This window comes from Esox lucius, chromosome 7, assembly GCF_011004845.1.
Source record: "Esox lucius isolate fEsoLuc1 chromosome 7, fEsoLuc1.pri, whole genome shotgun sequence".
Lineage (NCBI taxonomy): Eukaryota > Metazoa > Chordata > Actinopteri > Esociformes > Esocidae > Esox > Esox lucius.
This window is the reverse complement of record NC_047575.1, coordinates 29,062,610-29,083,050: the sequence shown is the minus strand read 5'-3', so window position 1 is coordinate 29,083,050 and position 20,441 is coordinate 29,062,610. Positions and strand designations below refer to the sequence as shown.

Sequence of the window (20,441 nt, the reverse complement as noted above, 5' to 3'; positions counted from 1 at the left end):
ACAAAATGCTACTGTACCATTTGTACGTGTTGCTATCAGGAGGTAGGCTAAATGCAGTAGGCTGTTATCTCTTCCAGAAAGCTGACCTGGCTATAGCAGGGCTCACCATCACCTCAGAGAGGGAGAAGGTCATTGACTTCTCCAAACCCTTCATGACCCTGGGCATCAGCATCATGTACACAGCACACATGGTGAGACCCATGCATGCACACATTTCTTTACTGACAAAAGGTATCTAGATAAGGAAGTGTTGTCTCTATAATCTAACAGAAGGGCCATGTACAGTTGTGCTCATAAGTTTGCATCCCTGGCTGAAATTGTGAAATTCTAGTATTGATTTTGAAAATATGACTGAAAAACTGTATTTTATATAAGGATAGTGATCATATGAAGCCATATATTATCAGTTTTTTGACTCCTTTTTCAATTATAATGATAACAGAAATCACCCAAATGGCCCTGATCAAAAGTTTACATACCCTTGAATGTTTGGCCTTGTTACAGACACACAAGCTGACACACATAGGTGACAATGGCTAGATACTGAGCCATGGGGAGCAGAAAAGAACTGTCAAAAGACCTGTGTAACCAGGTAATGGAACTTTATAAAGTTGGAAAAGGATATAAAAATATCTCAAAATCCTTTCAAATGCCAGTCAGTACTGTTCAATGACTAAGAAGTGGAAATTCGGGGATCTCTTGATACCAAGCCAAGGTCAGGTAGACCAAAAAATAGTTCAGCCAAAACTGCCTGAAGAATTATACGGGATACAAAGAAAAACCCACAGGTAACCTCAGGAGAAATACAGGCTGCTCAGGAAAAAGACGGTGTGGTTGTTTCAAGGAGCACAATACGACAATAGTTGAACAAAAATTAGCTGCATGGTCGAGTTTCCAGAAAGAAACTGCGGCAATGCCTCAAATAAGCCCGGTTAGAATATTCCTGACACCACCTTGACACGCCTCACAGCTTCTGGAACACTGTAATTTGGAGTGACAAGACCAAAATAGAGCTTTATGGTCACAACCATAAGTGGTTTGTTTGGAGAGGGGTCAACAAATCCTATAGTGAACAGAATACCATCCCCACTGTGAAGCATGGTGGTGGTTCACTGATGTTTTGAAGGTGTGTGAGCTCTAAAGGCTTGGGAATCCTGTGAAAATGTATGGCAAGGTGAATGCAGCATGTTATCAGAAAATACTGGCAGACAATTTTCATTCTTCTGCATGAAAGCTGCGCATGGGACACTCTTGGTCTTTCCAGCATCACAATGACCCTAAGCACAAGGCCAAGTTGACCCTCCAGTGGTTACAGCAGAAAAAGGTGAAGGTTCTGGAGTGGCCATCACAGTCTCCTGAACGTAATATCATCGAGCCACTCTGGGGAGATCTCAAATGTGCGGTTCATATCAAACGACCAAATTGGCAACTATACCACCTGCAAGAATAGACAACTATTACAAAAGACTGCACGGTGTCATTGATGCTGAAGGTGGCAATACACAGTATTAAGAACTAAGGATAGGCAGACTATTGAACAGGTTAATTTTTTTCTTTGTTGCCATGTTTTGTTTTATGATTGTGCCATTCTGTTATGACCTACAGTTGAATGTGAATCCCATAAGAAAGAAAAGTTGTGTTTTCTTTACAATTGGTACATACACTCACCTAAAGGATTATTAGGAACACCTGTTCAATTTCTCATTAATGCAATTATCTAATCAACCAATCACATGGCAGTTGCTTCAATGCATTTAGGGGTGTAGTCCTGGTCAAGACAATCTCCTGAACTCCAAACTGAATGTCAGAATGGGAAAGAAAGGTGATTTAAGCAATTTTGAGCGTGGCATGTTTGTTGGTGCCAGGCGGGCCGGTCTGAGTATTTCACAATCTGCTCAGTTACTGGGATTTTCACGCACAACCATTTCTAGGGTTTACAAAGAATGGTGTGAAATGGGAAAAACTTCAGAATGCGGCAGTCCTGTGGGCGAAAATGCCTTGTTGATGCTAGAGGTCAGAGAAGAATGGGCCGACTGATTCAAGCTGATAGAAGAGCAACTTTGACTGAAATAACCACTCGTTACAACCGAGGTATGCAGCAAAGCATTTGTGAAGCCACAACACGCACAACCTTGAGGTGGATGGGCTACAACAGCAGAAGACCCCACCGGGTACCACTCATCTCCACTACAAATAGGAAAAGAGGCTACAATTTGCACAAGCTCACCAAAATTGGACAGTTGAAGACTGGAAGAATGTTGTCTGGTCTGATGAGTCTCGATTTCTGTTGAGACATTCAGATGGTAGTGTCAGAATTTGGCTTAAACAGAATGAGAACATGGATCCATCATGTCTTGTTACCACTGTGCAGGCTGGTGGTGGTGGTGTAATGGTGTGGGTGATGTTTTTTTGGCACACTTTAGGCCCCTTAGTGCCAATTGGGCATCGTTTAAATGCCACGGCCTACCTGAGCATTGTTTCTGACCATGTCCATCCCTTTATGACCACCATGTACCCATCCTCTGATTGCTACTTCCAGCAGGATAATGCACCATGTCACAAAGCTCAAATCATTTCTAATTGGTTTCTTGAACATGACAATGAGTTCCCTGTACTGAAATGGCTCCCACAGTCACCAGATCTCAACCCAATAGAGCATCTTTGGGATGTGGTGGAACGGGAGCTTCATGCCCTGGATGTGCATCCCACATATCTCCATCAACTGCAAGATGCTATCCTATAAATATGGGCCAACATTTCTGAAGAATGCTTTCAGCACCTTGTTGAATCAATGCCACATAGAATTAAGGCAGTTCTGAAGGCGAAAGGGGGTCAAACACAGTATTAGTATGGTGTTCCTAATACTCCTTTAGGTGAGTGTATATTATCAATTCTCAAAGGGTATGCAAACTTTTGAGCACAATTGTATAACGTAGGCCTATGTTAACTCTTAAGTGTGGACCACAGGTTGCGATCAGTTATTTGGGTTAATTACGTCCAGATACGGAATTGGTTATTATTTGGGGAAAGAGGTTATTTTTTATGTGTTCTGTATTGAAAACAAACTGAATGCTTTTAGAGTAAATAATATGGTCCCACCCTGAGCATTAACCAATTGGACAAAAATATTTTTTAAATGTATCAGTGATTACCATGATCCCAGTCTTTTACGATTAATTAAGTTATTAAGTTATCCTGGGTGTTTCCGATCACTAGTCTGCACTATTCTTTGAGAAAAATTGCCCTATTTGACATTATACAGTATGAATGCATTACTGGTTGATCACATATTGCCAATCCAATGTGTTTCAAACATATGTTGATGCAACATCACCATGCATTGATAACTTGTATGAAATAACATTGATTGAGCCAGTTTTTGTCCTGTGGGTGATGTGAGAGATGCATCATTATGGATTGATTCATACAGTGAATATATGGCAATGCCGACATTTTATGAGAAGGAGTCAGTGATTTTCCATCATCTGACCTGCACTTACTGCCATGGCATCTCTGAGTTTATACCACAAGGGTAACCCAACAAAGGGTCCTTTTCGTTAAATCTGAAATCTTCACTGACAGGAATATTTCCCTTCTGATCTGTATCCAACTACGGTAATATGGTGACTTGACTGCACAGTTCTTTGGTGAAACCTGACAGCAGAACATGTTTTGCATTTTACTGTGCAGATGCTTGCACACCAGAAATAGTTTAAAATAATTTTTATCCATCTTGTGGATTTAAGATTTCTAAGGGTCTTTATTTCACTATGGTAGATTAGTACTGAAAGGCCTCAATAGACACATCAGTGTACCCCAATTATTCTTATCAAACATCAATAAATTAGTAACATTGTCCTGGCAGCAACTGAGTCTCCATGGTCATTATTTATAGCCTGGTGAAACCCCCAATTTATTCCCTCCGCTTATCAGTGTGGCTTCAACCAATAAAGCAAAGTAAAACAACAGTGGGTCTAGGTAGAATCCGAGCTGCATTCTTTATGCTCTTGCCTTTTTAGACCCGTCAGCCGAGCTACTGGTCCTTCCTAGACCCCTTCTCTCCAGGTGTCTGGCTGTTCATGCTCCTGGCCTATCTGATGGTCAGCTGTGTGCTCTTCCTAGTGGCCAGGTAAGTGTGCAGCTCAACACTGACGCCTAAAGATTCAGTCAAACATTTACACCCTTGGATGATTCAGTATTTCTTCAGTGAGTTGAAATGGAAAACAAAATGTTGGTGTTTACATGTGTTTCTATGATTTACCACTGCACATAGGTTTTATTAAAAAAATAAATAATCTAAACAGAAATGGAAAATCGTGGCGTGGACTACTGTGATTGGAGGCACTGATTATTGTTCGCTGTGTTCCAGCAAATCCATTCCGGCTCATCCATTAGCCGACTGCTTTGTCAAACTGTCTGATTTCGCAGCGCCTTGCTGGAATGATGCGGTACAGCACGCTAAACACGACCAATATGAACTGGTTGTTCTCTCAGTCCATCATGTTACACACCCCTACATCTGCCAAACATTGTAGAATTGTAGCAAAATAACAATTTGAGTTTGGGAAATCCTCAAGGTTAAGCATGTTCACATGATCACCTATTCAAATTGTTAAGCTCCTCCAAAAACGTGTGATCTCGGCGTGTCTAAAAGTGACCACACCCTAAACACAATTCCCAGTCAAGAAGAGGTTTGGTGGTCTAGGATGGTACAACAGTACAAGCCACTGCGTTCCATGTGCATGTGCTTCTGCAGCATGGGTTTGAATCAAGCTCACAGCTCTTTCAGCAAAAAAAATTCACCTCAGTCTTTCACCACTTTAATATCCAGTAAAGAAAAAAGTACATGCATGAAAAAAGAGGTCAGGTGTGCAGCAGGTTGTTGGGGGTGCGGGATTCGTTGCTCACTCTGTGTCAATAAGCAAGAAACAGTTCTTGATCAAATTATTGATTTGTAAGGCGACATTTTTTAGAGATTCAGATTGTCACTGAATTAGGGACTGCCACGTCTCGCTTCCTCTGAAGTCTCTGTTTATTTCCTCAGGCTAACTCCTTATGAGTGGTGCAGTTCCGAGCCTTGCCTGCAGGGGCGCTGTAAGCTGGTGCTGAACCAGTACACACTGGGGAACAGTCTTTGGTTTCCTGTAGGGGGGATCATGCAGCAAGGCACTGCTATCTCCCCCCATGCCCTGTCCACACGCTGCCTCAGTACTGTCTGGTGAGTACACTACAGGGCTGTACCCATATCTGGACGTCTTACTATACATGCCAATTGAACTGAACAATAAAATGTCAGCTGATTTCCTGAGTAACACTAAAAATGACACATTGTTGAACACAGTGAGAATTACATGAGTTACGACCTAGCAGGTCCATAATATATATGCTTGAAGGAGACTGGCATCCAGGGAAAGGTTATAAAGGCATACACTTGATGGTATACATTTGTAGTAGATGTTCAACTGTTGTAAATATAGATCAATGTATAACTAAGGTTTCATCCAACACAGTAAAAATCTATAAGGGTAACTAAGAACAAATTGGAGTGCACTGCCACTTTTGGAAGTTCATTTCCTACCACCTACTTCAGGGGTGTCAAAATGGTTCAGCAGGGGGCCGAGCGTCTGCAGGTTTTAGTTCTTTCCTATAAATTGGTTCCCAGTTCAGACCTTAACAACCAGGTGAGGGTAGAAACTAACCAATTAGTGACCTAATTAATCATTCAAGTACAAGGTGAGAGCGAAAACCTGAAGACACTCGGCCATCCATGGAACCGTTTTGATAACCTCTGATCTGCTTGATCAAAAGGCCTTTTATATGGATGATTTTGTAGAAGCTCAATGATGAGCCTCTGTAGATGTGTTTTTAGAATGGAAGTCTGTATGTACAGAATAATAGATTTGATCTCTTAACTATATTTGAAAGGTTGACCATTTGAGAAAAATAAAGCAGATGGGACATGAAAGACTGGACAGCTGCATCCAACAAACTTCAAAGGACAGAGGGACTTCCTTCGGATGTGATATTCAAATGTTTTACCTAAATGAAACAAATGGAACCAAGCTGGCAGTCGAGGAATTACACAAAACTCTGGACAAACTGGAAACATTATGCTCTGAGGCCACTTTGTGTTCAGAGACTTTTAGAAGGGAAATTTGAGGAAGGTGCTCCCCAAATTTCATGAACAGTTTTTCTTGTGTGACACGTGAAGTGGATTTGGCTACAATACATTTTGCCCTTTCGGAGAGTCAGACACAGGTCCATTGCGCTTATTCCTGCCTATTGGCAAAACCTAAAGCAGAGGGCACATGGTACGGACTGTTCAATATTGGTCTGAGCCGTCCAAATCTATGCTACATTTAGTACCGTGTACAGACCTTCCAAGGAGCATCTGAATCTGACACAGTTGACAGAGTTTTTGGCTCACATCGCTCACAGAGCTGGATCTGAACGCCATCATCCAGAAGATGCATGTCATCGCCACCATGTCTGATCTCTGCCATGCCCACACGGAAAACTAATGCAAAACATGTATGTACATATGTGTACAATACGAATTATGGAAATATATCAGTTAGATGTAAATGAGAAATGCATATTAACAACTATAATTTTGTCATTTATGTGAATATATTTACATATATTTAAGACATGAAAAATCAAATATGTAAATACGTGTATGACATGACCATACATTAGTAATACATATAATACATATATTAGAATATGTTGAAAAAATATATAGGCACATATTAAAAATATATGTTTTCGAAAGATATGTCAATATATAATACTTCCGTGTGGGACCTCTTGGTAGAGCTAAATGCTGTTCATTCTCTGTTGGGCTTACTCAGCCACAAGAACATCGATATTGCATGTTCATCTATTGGACTGACGCACGTCTATTGATGACGCATGCCCATTGATGACGCATGCCCATTGGGGTGAGTGACGCGCATACAAAAGATGGACGACGCACGGCCGTCGTTATGCGCCACGGATGTCACTAAGCCGGATGGGCACATGTCAAGTGGAAAGGGGATAGATGGCAAAGGGGCATGTGCTCTGCAAAGGTCGAGCCTTACCTGTCCACGTGCCTGGCTACAGTACAGTTGTGGCCAGGCATACCAGGAAATGTTTAGGGAGGCCTCTGGTGAGAACAAAAAGACTACAGAGAACTTGTCACTGGGTTTATCAAAAAGTGAATTGAGGATTTTGTCTCTACAGTGACTAATAGAGCATATTCAAATCAAAAACAGTGGACTATTGGCAAAACCAAAAGGTTGAAGTATTGCATGTATCAATTATTTGACATGACTGAGTAGACACACACACAAACACGTTTTTCACCATGCTGTAATAAAGCGGTTTGACTGTCTTGCTCTGAATAAGACTCATGACATAGTATGTAACTGGGGATTTCCTGTGTGCTGAGACTGTCCTGTTCATCCTGGCTGCAGGTGGTTCTTCACCCTGATCATAGTGTCCTCCTACACAGCCAACATGGCAGCCTTCCTCACCATCCAGAGGATGGAGGTGCCCATTGACTCTGTGGACGACCTGGCCGACCAGACAACCATAGAATATGGCACCATGCAGGGAGGCTCTACCATGAACTTCTTCCAGGTAGAGAAAGATTGACAGAGAGCAGTTGAGAAACTGCTTTTCAGGTAGTTAGCTAGCTGTAGACAATGTCTTTTTTTTCAGAACTTCTGTTTGTGCCACTGTAAAGTAAAGCAGTGCACAAGTTGAAAACACTGAATACATGCGGGGCACCAAAGCATACCAAAGCCAACATAAACTCTGAAGCAGAATGCTCCACTGACAATGACTTCAGCCATAATAGAAAGAGTTTGACGCATCTGGTGGACATCAGGCATTATACCTGCAGATTCGCAGACACAAACACATTTCATCTGTAATAAACAGGCACAGTTATTTCTATCTGTCACGTTTATAGAAGGCAGGACACAGGCGCCGAGGTAGCGAACAAATTTACAAATTGACTTTAATTGCCAGACTCAGAAACATCAAACGTCACGCAGAACAGGAAAGGTCTACATAAAACTGTGACAGACAAGAAACACTTCTTCGTTAAGTTTATTGGCCGATTGCAGCCAACTGAAAGGTGTGTTTATCCCTAATAAATTGTAACACCGCCCCCGACCCCAGTCCGTCACCCCTCCCACCCCCTAATACCCCAGCCATGCCCCATCACCTACCTTCCCGTCTCCCCCGTTCATACAACCTTTCTCTTTTCCTATCATACCTCTCACAATAAAACACATGCTCCACTGTTTCCTCCTCCATACACCACTCACACAAACCAGTCTTGTGTTTCCCTATCTACTTCAGTGTTGCATTCAACCCTGTATGCCCAAACCTCAACCTAGACCACATCACCTCTTCTCTCCTATAACCCCAAGTCTGCACTTCCACCCTAACTCTACTCTGTACCCCATAATACCCTCTCCTGCTCTCATCCCACTCTTTCTGCCAGCAGCCCAACCCCACCCTCTTTATCAGCTCTTTAATTTCATCAAGGCCATTTTCCTGCTTGTCGAAATTACCTGCCCTGCAACGTCTGCCACATTCCATAATCATTTTGGTAGCTCATGTTGACCACTTGAGTATCCCACAAAAAATAATTTGACTCTAGTCACAATGATATAGACATTTCAGAGCAATGATGACTGAATTATTATCCTTACACTTTAGAAAACACTAGTCGATTACGAAATGGGAGATATGACATCGATTTGTTTATAGTAATACACTTGAAACAAACAGCCAAACCGAAAACTGCAGACAGTGCCTTCCCACGCGATCAACCTGCCTTAAAGATTCTAATGAAACGCAGCCTAACGTGGTCATCGATTGCTGCCTTGACGTACACAATTGAATGAAAGCTTTTTGCGACAGTGAGATATGCAGGCGAATACCTCCTCCACCCAACGCAGACCCCAAATCCTCCCAGCCATCTCAGCTGTACAAACTGACATGTGATCAGTCAACCTTTCACCCACCCTTACACTAAACTCTGGGACACACGCCTGCCCCCACCGTACCACTATCTGGATCCTTCAACACGTCCATAACACACTCACAAAGTTACAATACTCCTCGCTAACAAACATCTCCACACTAATTCTCATGCTGTTCGTCTCCCACATTTTCCTACTCTCTATCATCATCCTCATGTCAACCTGGGCCGACATCCTGCCCCTGTTGACCATATTCCACCATATCTCACCTCAATGCCAGTTTATCTCTCCTCACTGCCAGCTTATCTCTCCCCAAAGCCAGCTTATCTCTCCTCACTGCCAGCTTATCTCTCCTCACTGCCAGCTTATTTCTCCTCAAAGCCAGCTTCTCTCCTCACTGCCAGCTTATCTCTCCTCAAAGCCAACTTATCTCTCCTCACTGCCAGTTTATCTATCCTCACTGCTAGCTTATCTCCTCACAGCCAGCTTATCTCTCCTCACTGCCAGTTTATCTCCTCACTGCCAGCTTATCTCTCCTCACTGCCAGTTTATCTCTCCTCAAAGCCAGCTTATCTGCCCTCACTGCCAGCTTATCTCTCCTCGCTGCCAGTTTATCTCTCCTCACTGCCAGCGTATCTCTCCTCACAGCCAGTTTATCTCTCCTCACTGCCAGCTTATCTCCTCACTGCCAGCTTATCTCTCCTCACTGCCAGTTTATCTCTCCTCAAAGCCAGCTTATCTCTCCTCAAAGCCAGCTTATCTCCCCTCGCTGCCAGCTTATCTCTCCTCGCTGCCAGTTTATCTCTCCTCGCTGCCAGCTTATCTCTCCTCGCTGCCAGTTTATCTCTCCTCACTGCCAGCTTATCTCTCCTCACTGCCAACTTATCTCTCCTCACTGCCAGTTTCTCTCTCCTCGCTGCCAGCTTATCTCCTCACTGCCAGCTTATCTCTCCTCACTGCCATCTTATCTCTCCTCAAAGCCAGCTTATCTGCCCTCACTGCCAGCTTATCTCTCCTCGCTGCCAGTTTATCTCTCCTCACTGCCAGCTTATCTCTCCTCATAGCCAGTTTATCTCTCCTCACTGCCAGATTATCTCCTCACTACCAGCTTATCTCTCCTCACTGCCAGTTTATCTCTCCTCAAAGCCATCTTATCTCTCCTCAAAGCCAGCTTATCTCCCCTCGCTGCCAGCTTATCTCTCCTCGCTGCCAGTTTATCTCTCCTTGCTGCCAGCTTATCTCCCCTCGCTGCCAGCTTATCTCTCCTCGCTGCCAGTTTATCTCTCCTCGCTGCCAGCTTATCTCTCCTCGCTGCCAGCTTATCCCTCCTCACTGCCAGCTTATCTCTCCTCGCTGCCAGTTTCTCTCTCCTCGCTGCCAGCTTATCTCTCCTCGCTGCCAATTTATCTCTTCTCGCTGCCAGTTTGTCTCTCCTCGCTGCCAACAGCATCTCCCCTGTCTCCACCTGCACCGCTGCCGTTGGAGTCATGACAAGAAACACTGGGACAGGAGGAACTTAAATAGGGACTAAACAAGAGGTTCACGAGACCCAGGTGAAAGCAATACACTGACGAGACTGAACATAGGAACAGGAAAACTAGAACCAAAACACACAGACAGAACATAGCACTACAACGACCGGCACAGCACAGGCCGTGACTGGCCGTTACCATAACAGATGAAGGGGTCAGTGTGGTTCGCAGGTGAGACACGGGAGATCATTGAGAAAAGAAAACATGGCATCCTTATTTATTTTTCACCTTAGTTGTGCTATTACATTTAATAGCACAACTAAGAACGGAGTGTCTTTTGTGTTTTTGGGAACTAATCTCTTGTAGTTTGCCCAAACTATTCCCACAACCTTTCCTGTAAACCTTGAAAGAACCCAAAAAGGCTGTTCTTTCAACATTCTTGCAAAGTTAAAGGAGTTTTGTGTACCCTGATTGTCAGTACAACTGTAGAGTTGGCATATTTCCAAAATCTCCTGGCACATTATCAAAATGTTCCCACAACCAAAATACTATTGTAGGGCATACACAAAATCTGGGAAAATGTTTGCAACATCAGATTAATTTTCCTTTATAACATTAACGATGCACAGTGCTTATGTTAGAACAGACGTTGCCTTGCAAAAGTATTCAAACCCCTGACTAATTCTTACATTTTCAATCTGTTTGATACTAATTATTGAAAGGTGAAACCCCTATTATTGACAGATCAATATTCAGGCTGTGAGGCTGAAGGAAAATGTTTACCTAAGAGCATTTTAAAGAAATGGTACAAAATAATATCCAAGTGTTTGGATGTCCCAGTGAACACAGCTGGATCAATAATCAGAAAGTGGAAGCTGGAACACACCACTAAGGCACCACCAAGAAAAGGTTACCAAAGTTCAAAGCTCAAACATAGAGGAGAATTTTGATGAAAGCCATAGAGATGCACAAAATCACTTTATAAGAGCTCAAGAGTTCAGTGGCTGGGAGTGGAGTAATGTTGCACCTGTCTACCATATAAGAGTTTGCATGAAACTGCATGAAACCAGCTGATACTCAAAAAAGACCATCTGGAAGCACGAGTGGGACCCAGCTGTAATGTGGAAAATATTTAGTGATTAAATCAGATCAAGATAGTTTTTTGGCCAAATCTCAAAGTGCTATGTGTGGCACAAACCTAACATTGCCCATGCCTCAAGATACAGTATACCATCACTACAGTGAAGTATGGTGGAGGCAGCATCATGCTGTGTTGTTTGTTAAAATGTTTGGAAAATGGATGGAGAAAACCTACTTTTCATGCAGTATGAAATCTGCTAAAATTCTGAAACTTGAGAGGAAATTAACATTTTAGCTGGACAATGATCCCAAGCACAAGGCTAAAGCAACATTAGAGTGGCTCAAAAACAAAACTGTGGATGTCCTAGAGTGGCCAAATTCCTGATCTCAGTCCCAACAACTAGAACAAACCAAAGCAAATCTGCCAACAAGGTGTTTCTTACAAATATTTCCCTACATAAAACCAATATCTCCTTAAAATAATTAATTTTGAAAATCACTGTTTTAAAATAAAAGATCAAACAGAAAGACATTTAAATGTAGCATTTACTAATATCACAAAAGTTACAAATACTTTTGCAAGGCTTTGTATCTTTTGTGATATTGACACAAAGTATTAAAACAAAATTATGCAACATTTTGTTAATGATTGTCTTTATTTGCAATGTTTAAGCTTACCTTTTGTTACTGTAATGATATAGTACTGGTACTATATACAAACAATTTATAATCATCACCACGAATGGACAGTTTTTGGATTTTGAGAAATATATGTTTTGTCCCTAGTAAAGACTGTTCCAAAAACCTAATGAGAATCTCTAAAGGAGTGATTAACCTTAAGGGGGTTTCACACTTAGAACCCTGTTCCCAGAAATGTTCGAATGCTGCATAAAATAAAATGAAAACGGAATACAATTATGTGCAAATCATTTATCCCTGTATAGCACAAATAGTACAAAGACAAATGTTAAAACTGGGAAAGGTTATTGTTTATAGGGTTTCAGCTGCTGAACAGTGAACAGTTTGGGGTCTCCTTTATTGTATTTTTCTGTTTGGGTGACAGGTCTGGACTGCAGGCAGGCCCGTTTAGCAGCCAGATTATTTTACTATTGAGCTATGCTGTTGTAATATGTGTAGAATGTGGTTTGGCATTGTCTTGCTTAAATAAGCAAGGCCTTCCCTAAAAAATATGTTGTCTGGATGGCAGCATATGTTGCTCCTAAACCTTTAGATATTGTTCAGCATTAATGGTGCCTTCACAGATGTGCAAGTCACCCCATACCGTCACGTATGCTGGCTTTTGAACTGAGTGCTGATAACAAGCCGGATGGTCCCTCTCCTCTTTAGTCTGGAGGACATGGTGTACATGATTCCCAAAAATAATTGCACATTTTGATTCGTCAGACCACAGGATAGTTTTGCACTTTGCCTCAGTCCATCTTAAATGAGCTCTGGCCCAGAGAAGGCGGCGGTGATTCTAGATGTTGTTTATACATAGCAGAGGTGTCCATGGAGGGCTGAGTGTCTGCAGGTTTTCGCTCTCAACTTGTACTTGATTGATTAATTAGGTAACTAATTGGTTAGTTTCTACCCTCACCTGGTTATTTAGGTCTGAACTGGGAACAAATTTATAGGGAAAAACCAAATACTCTGCTCTGCGTGGAACCGTTTTGACACCGCTGATATATGGTCTCTTCTTTGCATGGCAAAGTTTTAACCTGCATTTGTGGCTGCAGCAATGTACTGTGTGCACAGACAATGGTTTTCTGAAGTGTTTCTGAGCCAATGATTCCACTACAGAATCGTGTCTGTTTTTAAAGGTCACGGCCATCCTATATTGGTTTTCGGACTTGTACCTTGCATACAGAGATTTCTCCGGGTTTTCTGAATATTTTAATGGTATTATGTACCATAGATGATAAGATCCCAAAATTCTTAGCAATTTTACATTGAGAAACATTATACTAAAATTGTTGCACTAGACTGTGGTGAACCCCTCCCCATCCTCCCTTCTGACTGACCCATCCTCCCTGGAATGATCATTTAACACCCAATCATGTTACTTACCTGTTGCCAATTGACCTAATTAGTTGTGTGATATTCCAACAGGTTTAGTTTTTTTAGCATTACACACATTTTCCACTCTTTTGTTGCCTCTGTCCCAACTTTTCTGAAACGTGCTGCTGGCATAATATTCAAACTAGGCATATATTTTTTAAGAAACAATAAAATGTCTCAGTTTCAAGGATTATATGTATTTGTACTATTTTCTATTGAATATGGGATTTAAATGATTTGCACATCATTGCATTCTCTTTTTATTTACATTTTACGCAGCATCCCAACCTTTTTTTGGAAACAGGGTTGTACATTCTATGATAATCAAAACAACTAGTCAGTTTTTGTGTTATGAGAATGTTTGCCGCAAGCTAAGAAATGTTATTGGAATGTTAACAAAATCATTGGTGGTTTGTTAGTTGTCTTTTTTTGCTTGCCCACAGAACTCGCAGTACGAGACCTACCAGCGTATGTGGAACTTTATGCATGCCAAGCAAAACAGTGTGTTTGTGACGAGCACAGAGGAAGGCATCAACCGTGTGCTCAACTCTAACTATGCCTACTTGCTGGAGAGCACCATGAGCGAGTACTACCGCCAGCGCAACTGTAACCTTACACAGATAGGAGGCCTGCTGGACACCAAGGGCTACGGCATCGGCATGCCACTGGGTAAGACCCACAATGTAGCTTTTTGGTATGGAAAACAAAGGAAAGGTACCTGTAATGTTTAGGATTTTATTAAGATTCCTTTTAGATACTCTTTCTGGGGTCCACACAAAGCAATTTAACATAACTTAATTCAGGATATCAACAAATGGGGCCCTGGAATATCACAGAGGTATGGTCAATGCCTCACATTCAGCTGTGTCATTGCGAGACCAGGTTTTGAATGCTGCTCACAGATTTGCCCAGGGTTACTGTATTTTTTACTGTATAATCTCATTCCCACCTTGCAAACAGACCATTGGTTTAGAAGACAAAGTAAGATTGACATCTAATTAGAACCTGTTAAAACAAAGAGAAGTGTATCCCCCTCACCCAATGACATCACTGCACACATGAATTTGTCTTTGAAGGTGACATTCACTTTTTTAAATTGTGTTTCTGGAGGAGTTGATCATGTGACTGGTGTGCACCTTAAAACCCACATTGGATATCACAAAATGTAGGAGATAAATTGCATAGAGGGGGAAAAGGAGAAAATTATAGAAATAGATAAGTACAGTGCAAAGACAGAAATACTTTACATCCATTTAAAATGACAACAATAATAGCATAAATACAGTTGTTATCATACGTTTGCCAACCCTGGCAGAAAAGGACTGATACTAAATACTAAAATAATAATTTTTATTTAAGGAGCCATTTATTATCACATAGTTGTGTGGCTCCTTTTCAAATCATAATGATAACTGAAATAACCCAAATGGCCCTGATCAAAAGTTTACATACCCTTGAATGTTTGGCCTTGTTACAGACACACAAGGTGACACACACATGTAAAAATGGCAATTAAAGGTGAATTTCCCACACCTGTGGCTTTTTAAATTGCAATTAGTGTCTGTGTATAAATAGTCAATGAGTTTGTTAGCTCTCATATGGCTGCACTGAGCAGGCAATAAACTGAGCCATGGGGAGCAGAAAAGAACTGTAAAATGACCTGCGTAACAAGGTAATGGAACTAAAGATGGAAAAGGATATAAAAAGATATCCAAAGCCTTGCAAATGCCAGTCAGTACTGTTCAACACTTATTAAGAAGTAGAAAAATCGGTACCAAGCCAAGGTCAGGTAGACCAAGAAAGATTTTGGCTAAAACTGCCAGAAGAATTGTTCGGGATTAAACAGAAAACCTCATAGGTAACCTCAGGAGAAATACAGGCTGCTCTGGAAAAAGACGGTTCTGGTTGTTTCAAGGCGCACAATACGACAATACTTGAACAGAATTTAGCTACTTGGTCGAGTTGCCAGAAAGAAGCCTTTACTGTGCCAGTGCCACAAAGAAGCCTGGTTATCATATGCCCGACAACACCTTGACACACCTCACAGCTTCTGGCACACTGTAATTTGGACTGACGAGACCAAAATAGAGCTTTATGGTCACAACCATAAGCGCTATGTTTGGAGAGGGGTCAACAAGGTCTATAGTGAACAGAATACCATCCCCGCTGTGAAGCATGGTGGTGGCTAACTGATGTTTTGGGGATATGTGAGCTCTAAAGGCTTGGGAATCTTGTGAAAATTAATGGCAAGATGAATGCAGCATGTTATCAGAAAATACTGGCAGACAATTTGTATTCTTCTGCATGAAAGCTGCGCATGGGACACTCTTGGTCTTTCCAGCATGACAATGACCCTAAGCACAAGGCCAAGTTGACCCTCCATTGGTTACAGCAGAAAAAGGTGAAGGTTCTGGAGTGGCCATCACAGTCTCCTGACCTTAATATCATCAAGCCACTCTGGGGAGATCTCAAATGTGCGATTCATATCAGATGACCAAATTGGCAGCTATACCACCTGCAAGAATAGACAACTATTACAAAAGACTGCACGCTGTTATTGATGCTGAAGGTGGCAATACACAGTATTAAGAACTAAGGATAGGCAGACTATTGAACAGGTTCATTTTTTTCTTTGTTGCCATGTTTTGTTTTATGATTGTGCCATTCTGTTATGACCTACAGTTGAATGTGAATCCCATAAGAAATAAAAGACATGTTTTGCCTGCTCACTCGTGTTTTCTTTACAATTGGTACATACACTCACCTAAAGGATTATTAGGAACACCTGTTAAATTTCTCATTAATGCAATTATCTAATCAACCAATCACATGACAATTGCTTCAATGCATTTAGGGGTGTGGTCCTGGTCAAGACAATCTCCTGAACTCCAAACTGAATGTCAGAATGGGAAAGAAAGGTGATTTAAGCAATTTTGAGCGTGGCATGGTTGTTGGTGCCAGACGGGCCGCTCTGAGTATTTCACAATCTGCTCAGTTACAGGGATTTTCAAGCACAACCATTTCTAGGGTTTACAAAGAATGGTGTGAAAAGGGAAAAACAAGTTGACCTTTCAGTGGTTATAGCAGTAAAAGGTGAAGGTTCTGGAGTGGCCGTCACAGTCTCCTGACCTTAATATCATGGAGCCACTCTGGGGAGATCTCAAACATGCGGTTCATGCAAGACGACCAAAGACTCTGCATGACCTGGAGGCATTTTGCCAAGACGAATGGGCAGCTATACCACCTGCAAGAGGACTGCACGCTGTCATTGATGCTAAAGGGGGCAATACACAGTATTAAGATCTAAGGGTATGCAGACTTTTTAACAGGGGTAATTTTTTTCTTTGTTGCCAAGTTTTGTTTTATGATTGTGCAATTATGTTATGACCTACAGTTGAAAGTGAATCCCATAAGAAATAAAAGACTGCTTTTGTTTTGTCTGTTCATGTTTTCTTTACAAATGGTACATGTATTACCAATTCTCCAAGGGTATGCACATTTTTTAGCACAACTGTACATATAAAAAGCCAATCCATGAAAAGGCAAGTTCAGTACAGACACAATTTCAAATTATTTAGAAGATAATCTTGCAATCCAATACTCTGCTTAGATAAACACATTTCAGAAAAAAAACTACAACTGTCTCATAGAATTTCTAGATATAATTAGGTTATCTGAAAACTTTTCAGACCATTTTATTGAATGGCTTAGTGTTTACTGCATGTTTAGAGCTAAATGTACTAAACTGTATTGTAAAGTGAACTCTATTAACAGGCTCAGTGTACCGGGATGAGATAGATATGGCCATCCTCAAACTCCAAGAGGACAACCGGCTGGAGATGCTCAAGAGGAAGTGGTGGCTGGAGGACAAGTGTTCTAAAGAGGAGGCCCATCCAACGCAGGGTAAGCTTTCATTCATTTCCTTAACAGCTGTCCATAGACAGAAATATACAGTATTTGTTGCTCTTGCTTTTAAAACAAGAATACCAGGCAAGCATAGTTCAGCCGGCCCGCAATAGAAAATGTTACCACCTTGCAATTTGAACCCAGGTCACCAGCGAGTAAGGCTGTATTGTTAACCACTACACCACAGAGCTGTACATCTGTTGGCTGTCAGTATAGCCTCTTGTCTCTATCCTGAAAAAAATCTCTCTTGCCACTGGTCGTATTAATAGTTAATTGGCCATTCATGAATGACATTGATACAGTTAAACTGACTAACGTTTCTTAACATGTATTGCGTTTGCCACTGGTTGTTTTAACAGCGTATTAGCCAGTAATAAGCGTATTACCGGTATCTACTAACTTACTGGAATAGTCATAAGAATTGAGCAATTGCTAGCGAGTCTGCCAAAGCTATTTCATTTCATGGCATAAGAACGTCTTTTTTTCTTTCATGGCAAAACAACATACCTTTTTCTTTCATTCGTGAATGACATTTATACAATAACTATCAATCAAGGCAACGATAACTAACTTTTTCATCAAGTGAAAAGATGAGAGAATCATGGAATCTACCAGAAATAATTAATAAATGTCATTGCTCTCAATTGATTCAAACTCAGGTCTTCCACATGAGAGGCACTGTCTTTAAACACTACGCCGCGGCTTTACACATTTCAGCAGTCGCTAGACTCCATTGAGGATTGTGTTAAACTGACTAACATTTCTTATTAAGTTTACCTCCAACACAAATCACGTCTTTGAACCGTATTGCTTTTGCCACTGGCCGTTTTAACAGCTTATTAGCCAGTAATAGGATTACTAGCATCTACTTACTTCCTAGGAATAATCATAAGAATTGTCTCAATTATCCGTATACATTTTCCAGTATTAGCCAGCAAAGGTTTTGCCAATACGGAATAATTCATAATGCGTACTTCGCTTCACCTGTGAAGAGATACGAACTCGGGACCTATAGTCCACAAGTTTGCTTCTCTAACCACTACACTATTTGTCAGCCATAACATTATGACCACTGACAGGTTAAGTGAATAACACTAATAACCTTGTCATCATTGCACCTGTCAGTGGGTGGGATATATTAGGCAGCAATTGAACAGTCTGTCTTCAAAGTTGATGTGTTAGAAGCAGGACAAATGGGCAAGCATAACGATCTGAGCGACTTTGCCAAGGGCCCCTTGTGGGGTGTTCCTGGTCTGCAGTGGTTAGTACCTATCAAAAGTGGTCAAAGGAAGGAAAAGCGGTGAACCAGTGACAGGGTCATGGGCAGCCAAGGCTCACTGATGCACGTGGGAAGAGAAGGCGTAGCCGCAGACCAGTCAGGGTGCCCATGCTGACATTTTCTTTTACATCACATGGATGGCCGGGTGCGTGTGCGTCACTTACCTGAACAACACATGGCACCAGGATGCACTATGGGAAGGAGGCAAGCCGGCAGAGACAGTGTGATGCTTTGGGCAATGTTCTTCTGGGGATCCTTGGGTTCTGCCATTCATGTGGATGTTACTTTGACCCATACCACCTACCTAAGCATTGTTGCAGACCATGTGCACCCTTTCATGGCAACGGTATTCTCTGATAACATTGGCGTCTTTCAGCAGGATAATGCGCCCTGCCACAAAGCAAAAATGGTCCAGGAATGGTTTGAAGAGCACAACAAGTTGTTGACTTGGCCTCCAAATTCCCCAGATCTCAATTCAATCAAGCAACTGTGGGATGTGCTAGACAAACAGGTCTGATCCATGGAGGCCCCACCTTGCAACTTACAGGACTTAAAGGATCTACTGCTAACATTTTGGTGCCAGATACCACTGTTTTTGTTGTAAAAGAGGGACCTACACAGTATTAGACAGGTGGTCATAATGTTATGGCTGATCGATGTACATTTACATTAATTACAACAGAAGACAACTCTGTTAAAAGATCTCCAGATATTCAACAATATTCTATACACAGCAATGCAAAACCAGTGGTGAAACAGGCTGGAATTCAATCTGCGTTATACTCATAGCAGCTCTTTAAACCAATGTTCCTGTGTTTACTGAGCTCCCATTAATGTTAAATACAGCATACACAGGATCACTTGGCAGTTGCCTTTAACCCACAATTGAATCCTTGCGGGAAAGTCAGGTTAATGTGTTGCTATAACATTAAGATGTGCTTTATTTATTTTCTCTCTCTTTGGGATAGGGCTGGGCATGGAGAATATAGGTGGGGTCTTCGTTGTCCTGCTGTCTGGTTTACTGTTGGCTGTGTTCATGGCGGGGCTGGAGTTTGCCTGGGTCCAGCAACACACCAGGGGATTACGGGTGAGGAATTATTTGTAGTAACACCAGGAGATAAAGGGTGAGGGGTCATCTAGTAACACCAGGGGATTACAGGTGAGGGGTCATCTGCAGTAAAATCAGGGGATTATTGGTGAGGGGTCATCTGTAGTAACATCAGGGGATTACAGGTGAGGGGTCATCTGTAGTAACATCAGGGGATTACAGGTGAGGGGTCATCTGTAGTAAAATCGGGATTATTGGTGAAGGGTCATCTGTAGTAACATGTAACATCAGGGGATTATTGGTGAAGGGTCATCTGTAGTAACATCAGGGGATTACAGGTGAGGGGTCATCTGTAGTAACACCAGGGGATTATTGGTGAAGGGTCATCTGTAGTAACATGTAACATCAGGGGATTATTGGTGAAGGGTCATCTGTAGTAACGTAACATCAGGGGATTATTGGTGCGGGGTCATCTGTAGGAACATGTAACATCGGGATTATTGGTGAGGGGTCATCTGTAGGAACATGTAACATCGGGATTATTGGTGAAGGGTCATCTGTAGTAACATGTAACATCAGGGGATTATTGGTGAAGGGTCATCTGTAGTAACATG

At 41.8% G+C, this 20,441-nt stretch overlaps 1 protein-coding gene across 2 annotated transcripts in view; it reads left to right on the top strand.

Annotated features, from left to right (window-relative positions):
• The window catches only part of LOC105010755 (glutamate receptor ionotropic, kainate 4), a 55,986-nt gene that overhangs the window by 34,188 nt on the left and 1,357 nt on the right, over positions 1-20,441 (top strand). For both annotated transcript variants that reach the window (XM_010870324.2, XM_020048648.1), the window contains 7 exons: positions 78-191; positions 4,020-4,129; positions 5,045-5,218; positions 7,461-7,626; positions 14,038-14,263; positions 17,369-17,497; positions 19,748-19,866. In XM_010870324.2, the coding sequence (XP_010868626.1) occupies positions 78-191; positions 4,020-4,129; positions 5,045-5,218; positions 7,461-7,626; positions 14,038-14,263; positions 17,369-17,497; positions 19,748-19,866 (1,038 nt within the window). The remainder of the gene's footprint in view (positions 1-77; positions 192-4,019; positions 4,130-5,044; positions 5,219-7,460; positions 7,627-14,037; positions 14,264-17,368; positions 17,498-19,747; positions 19,867-20,441) is intronic.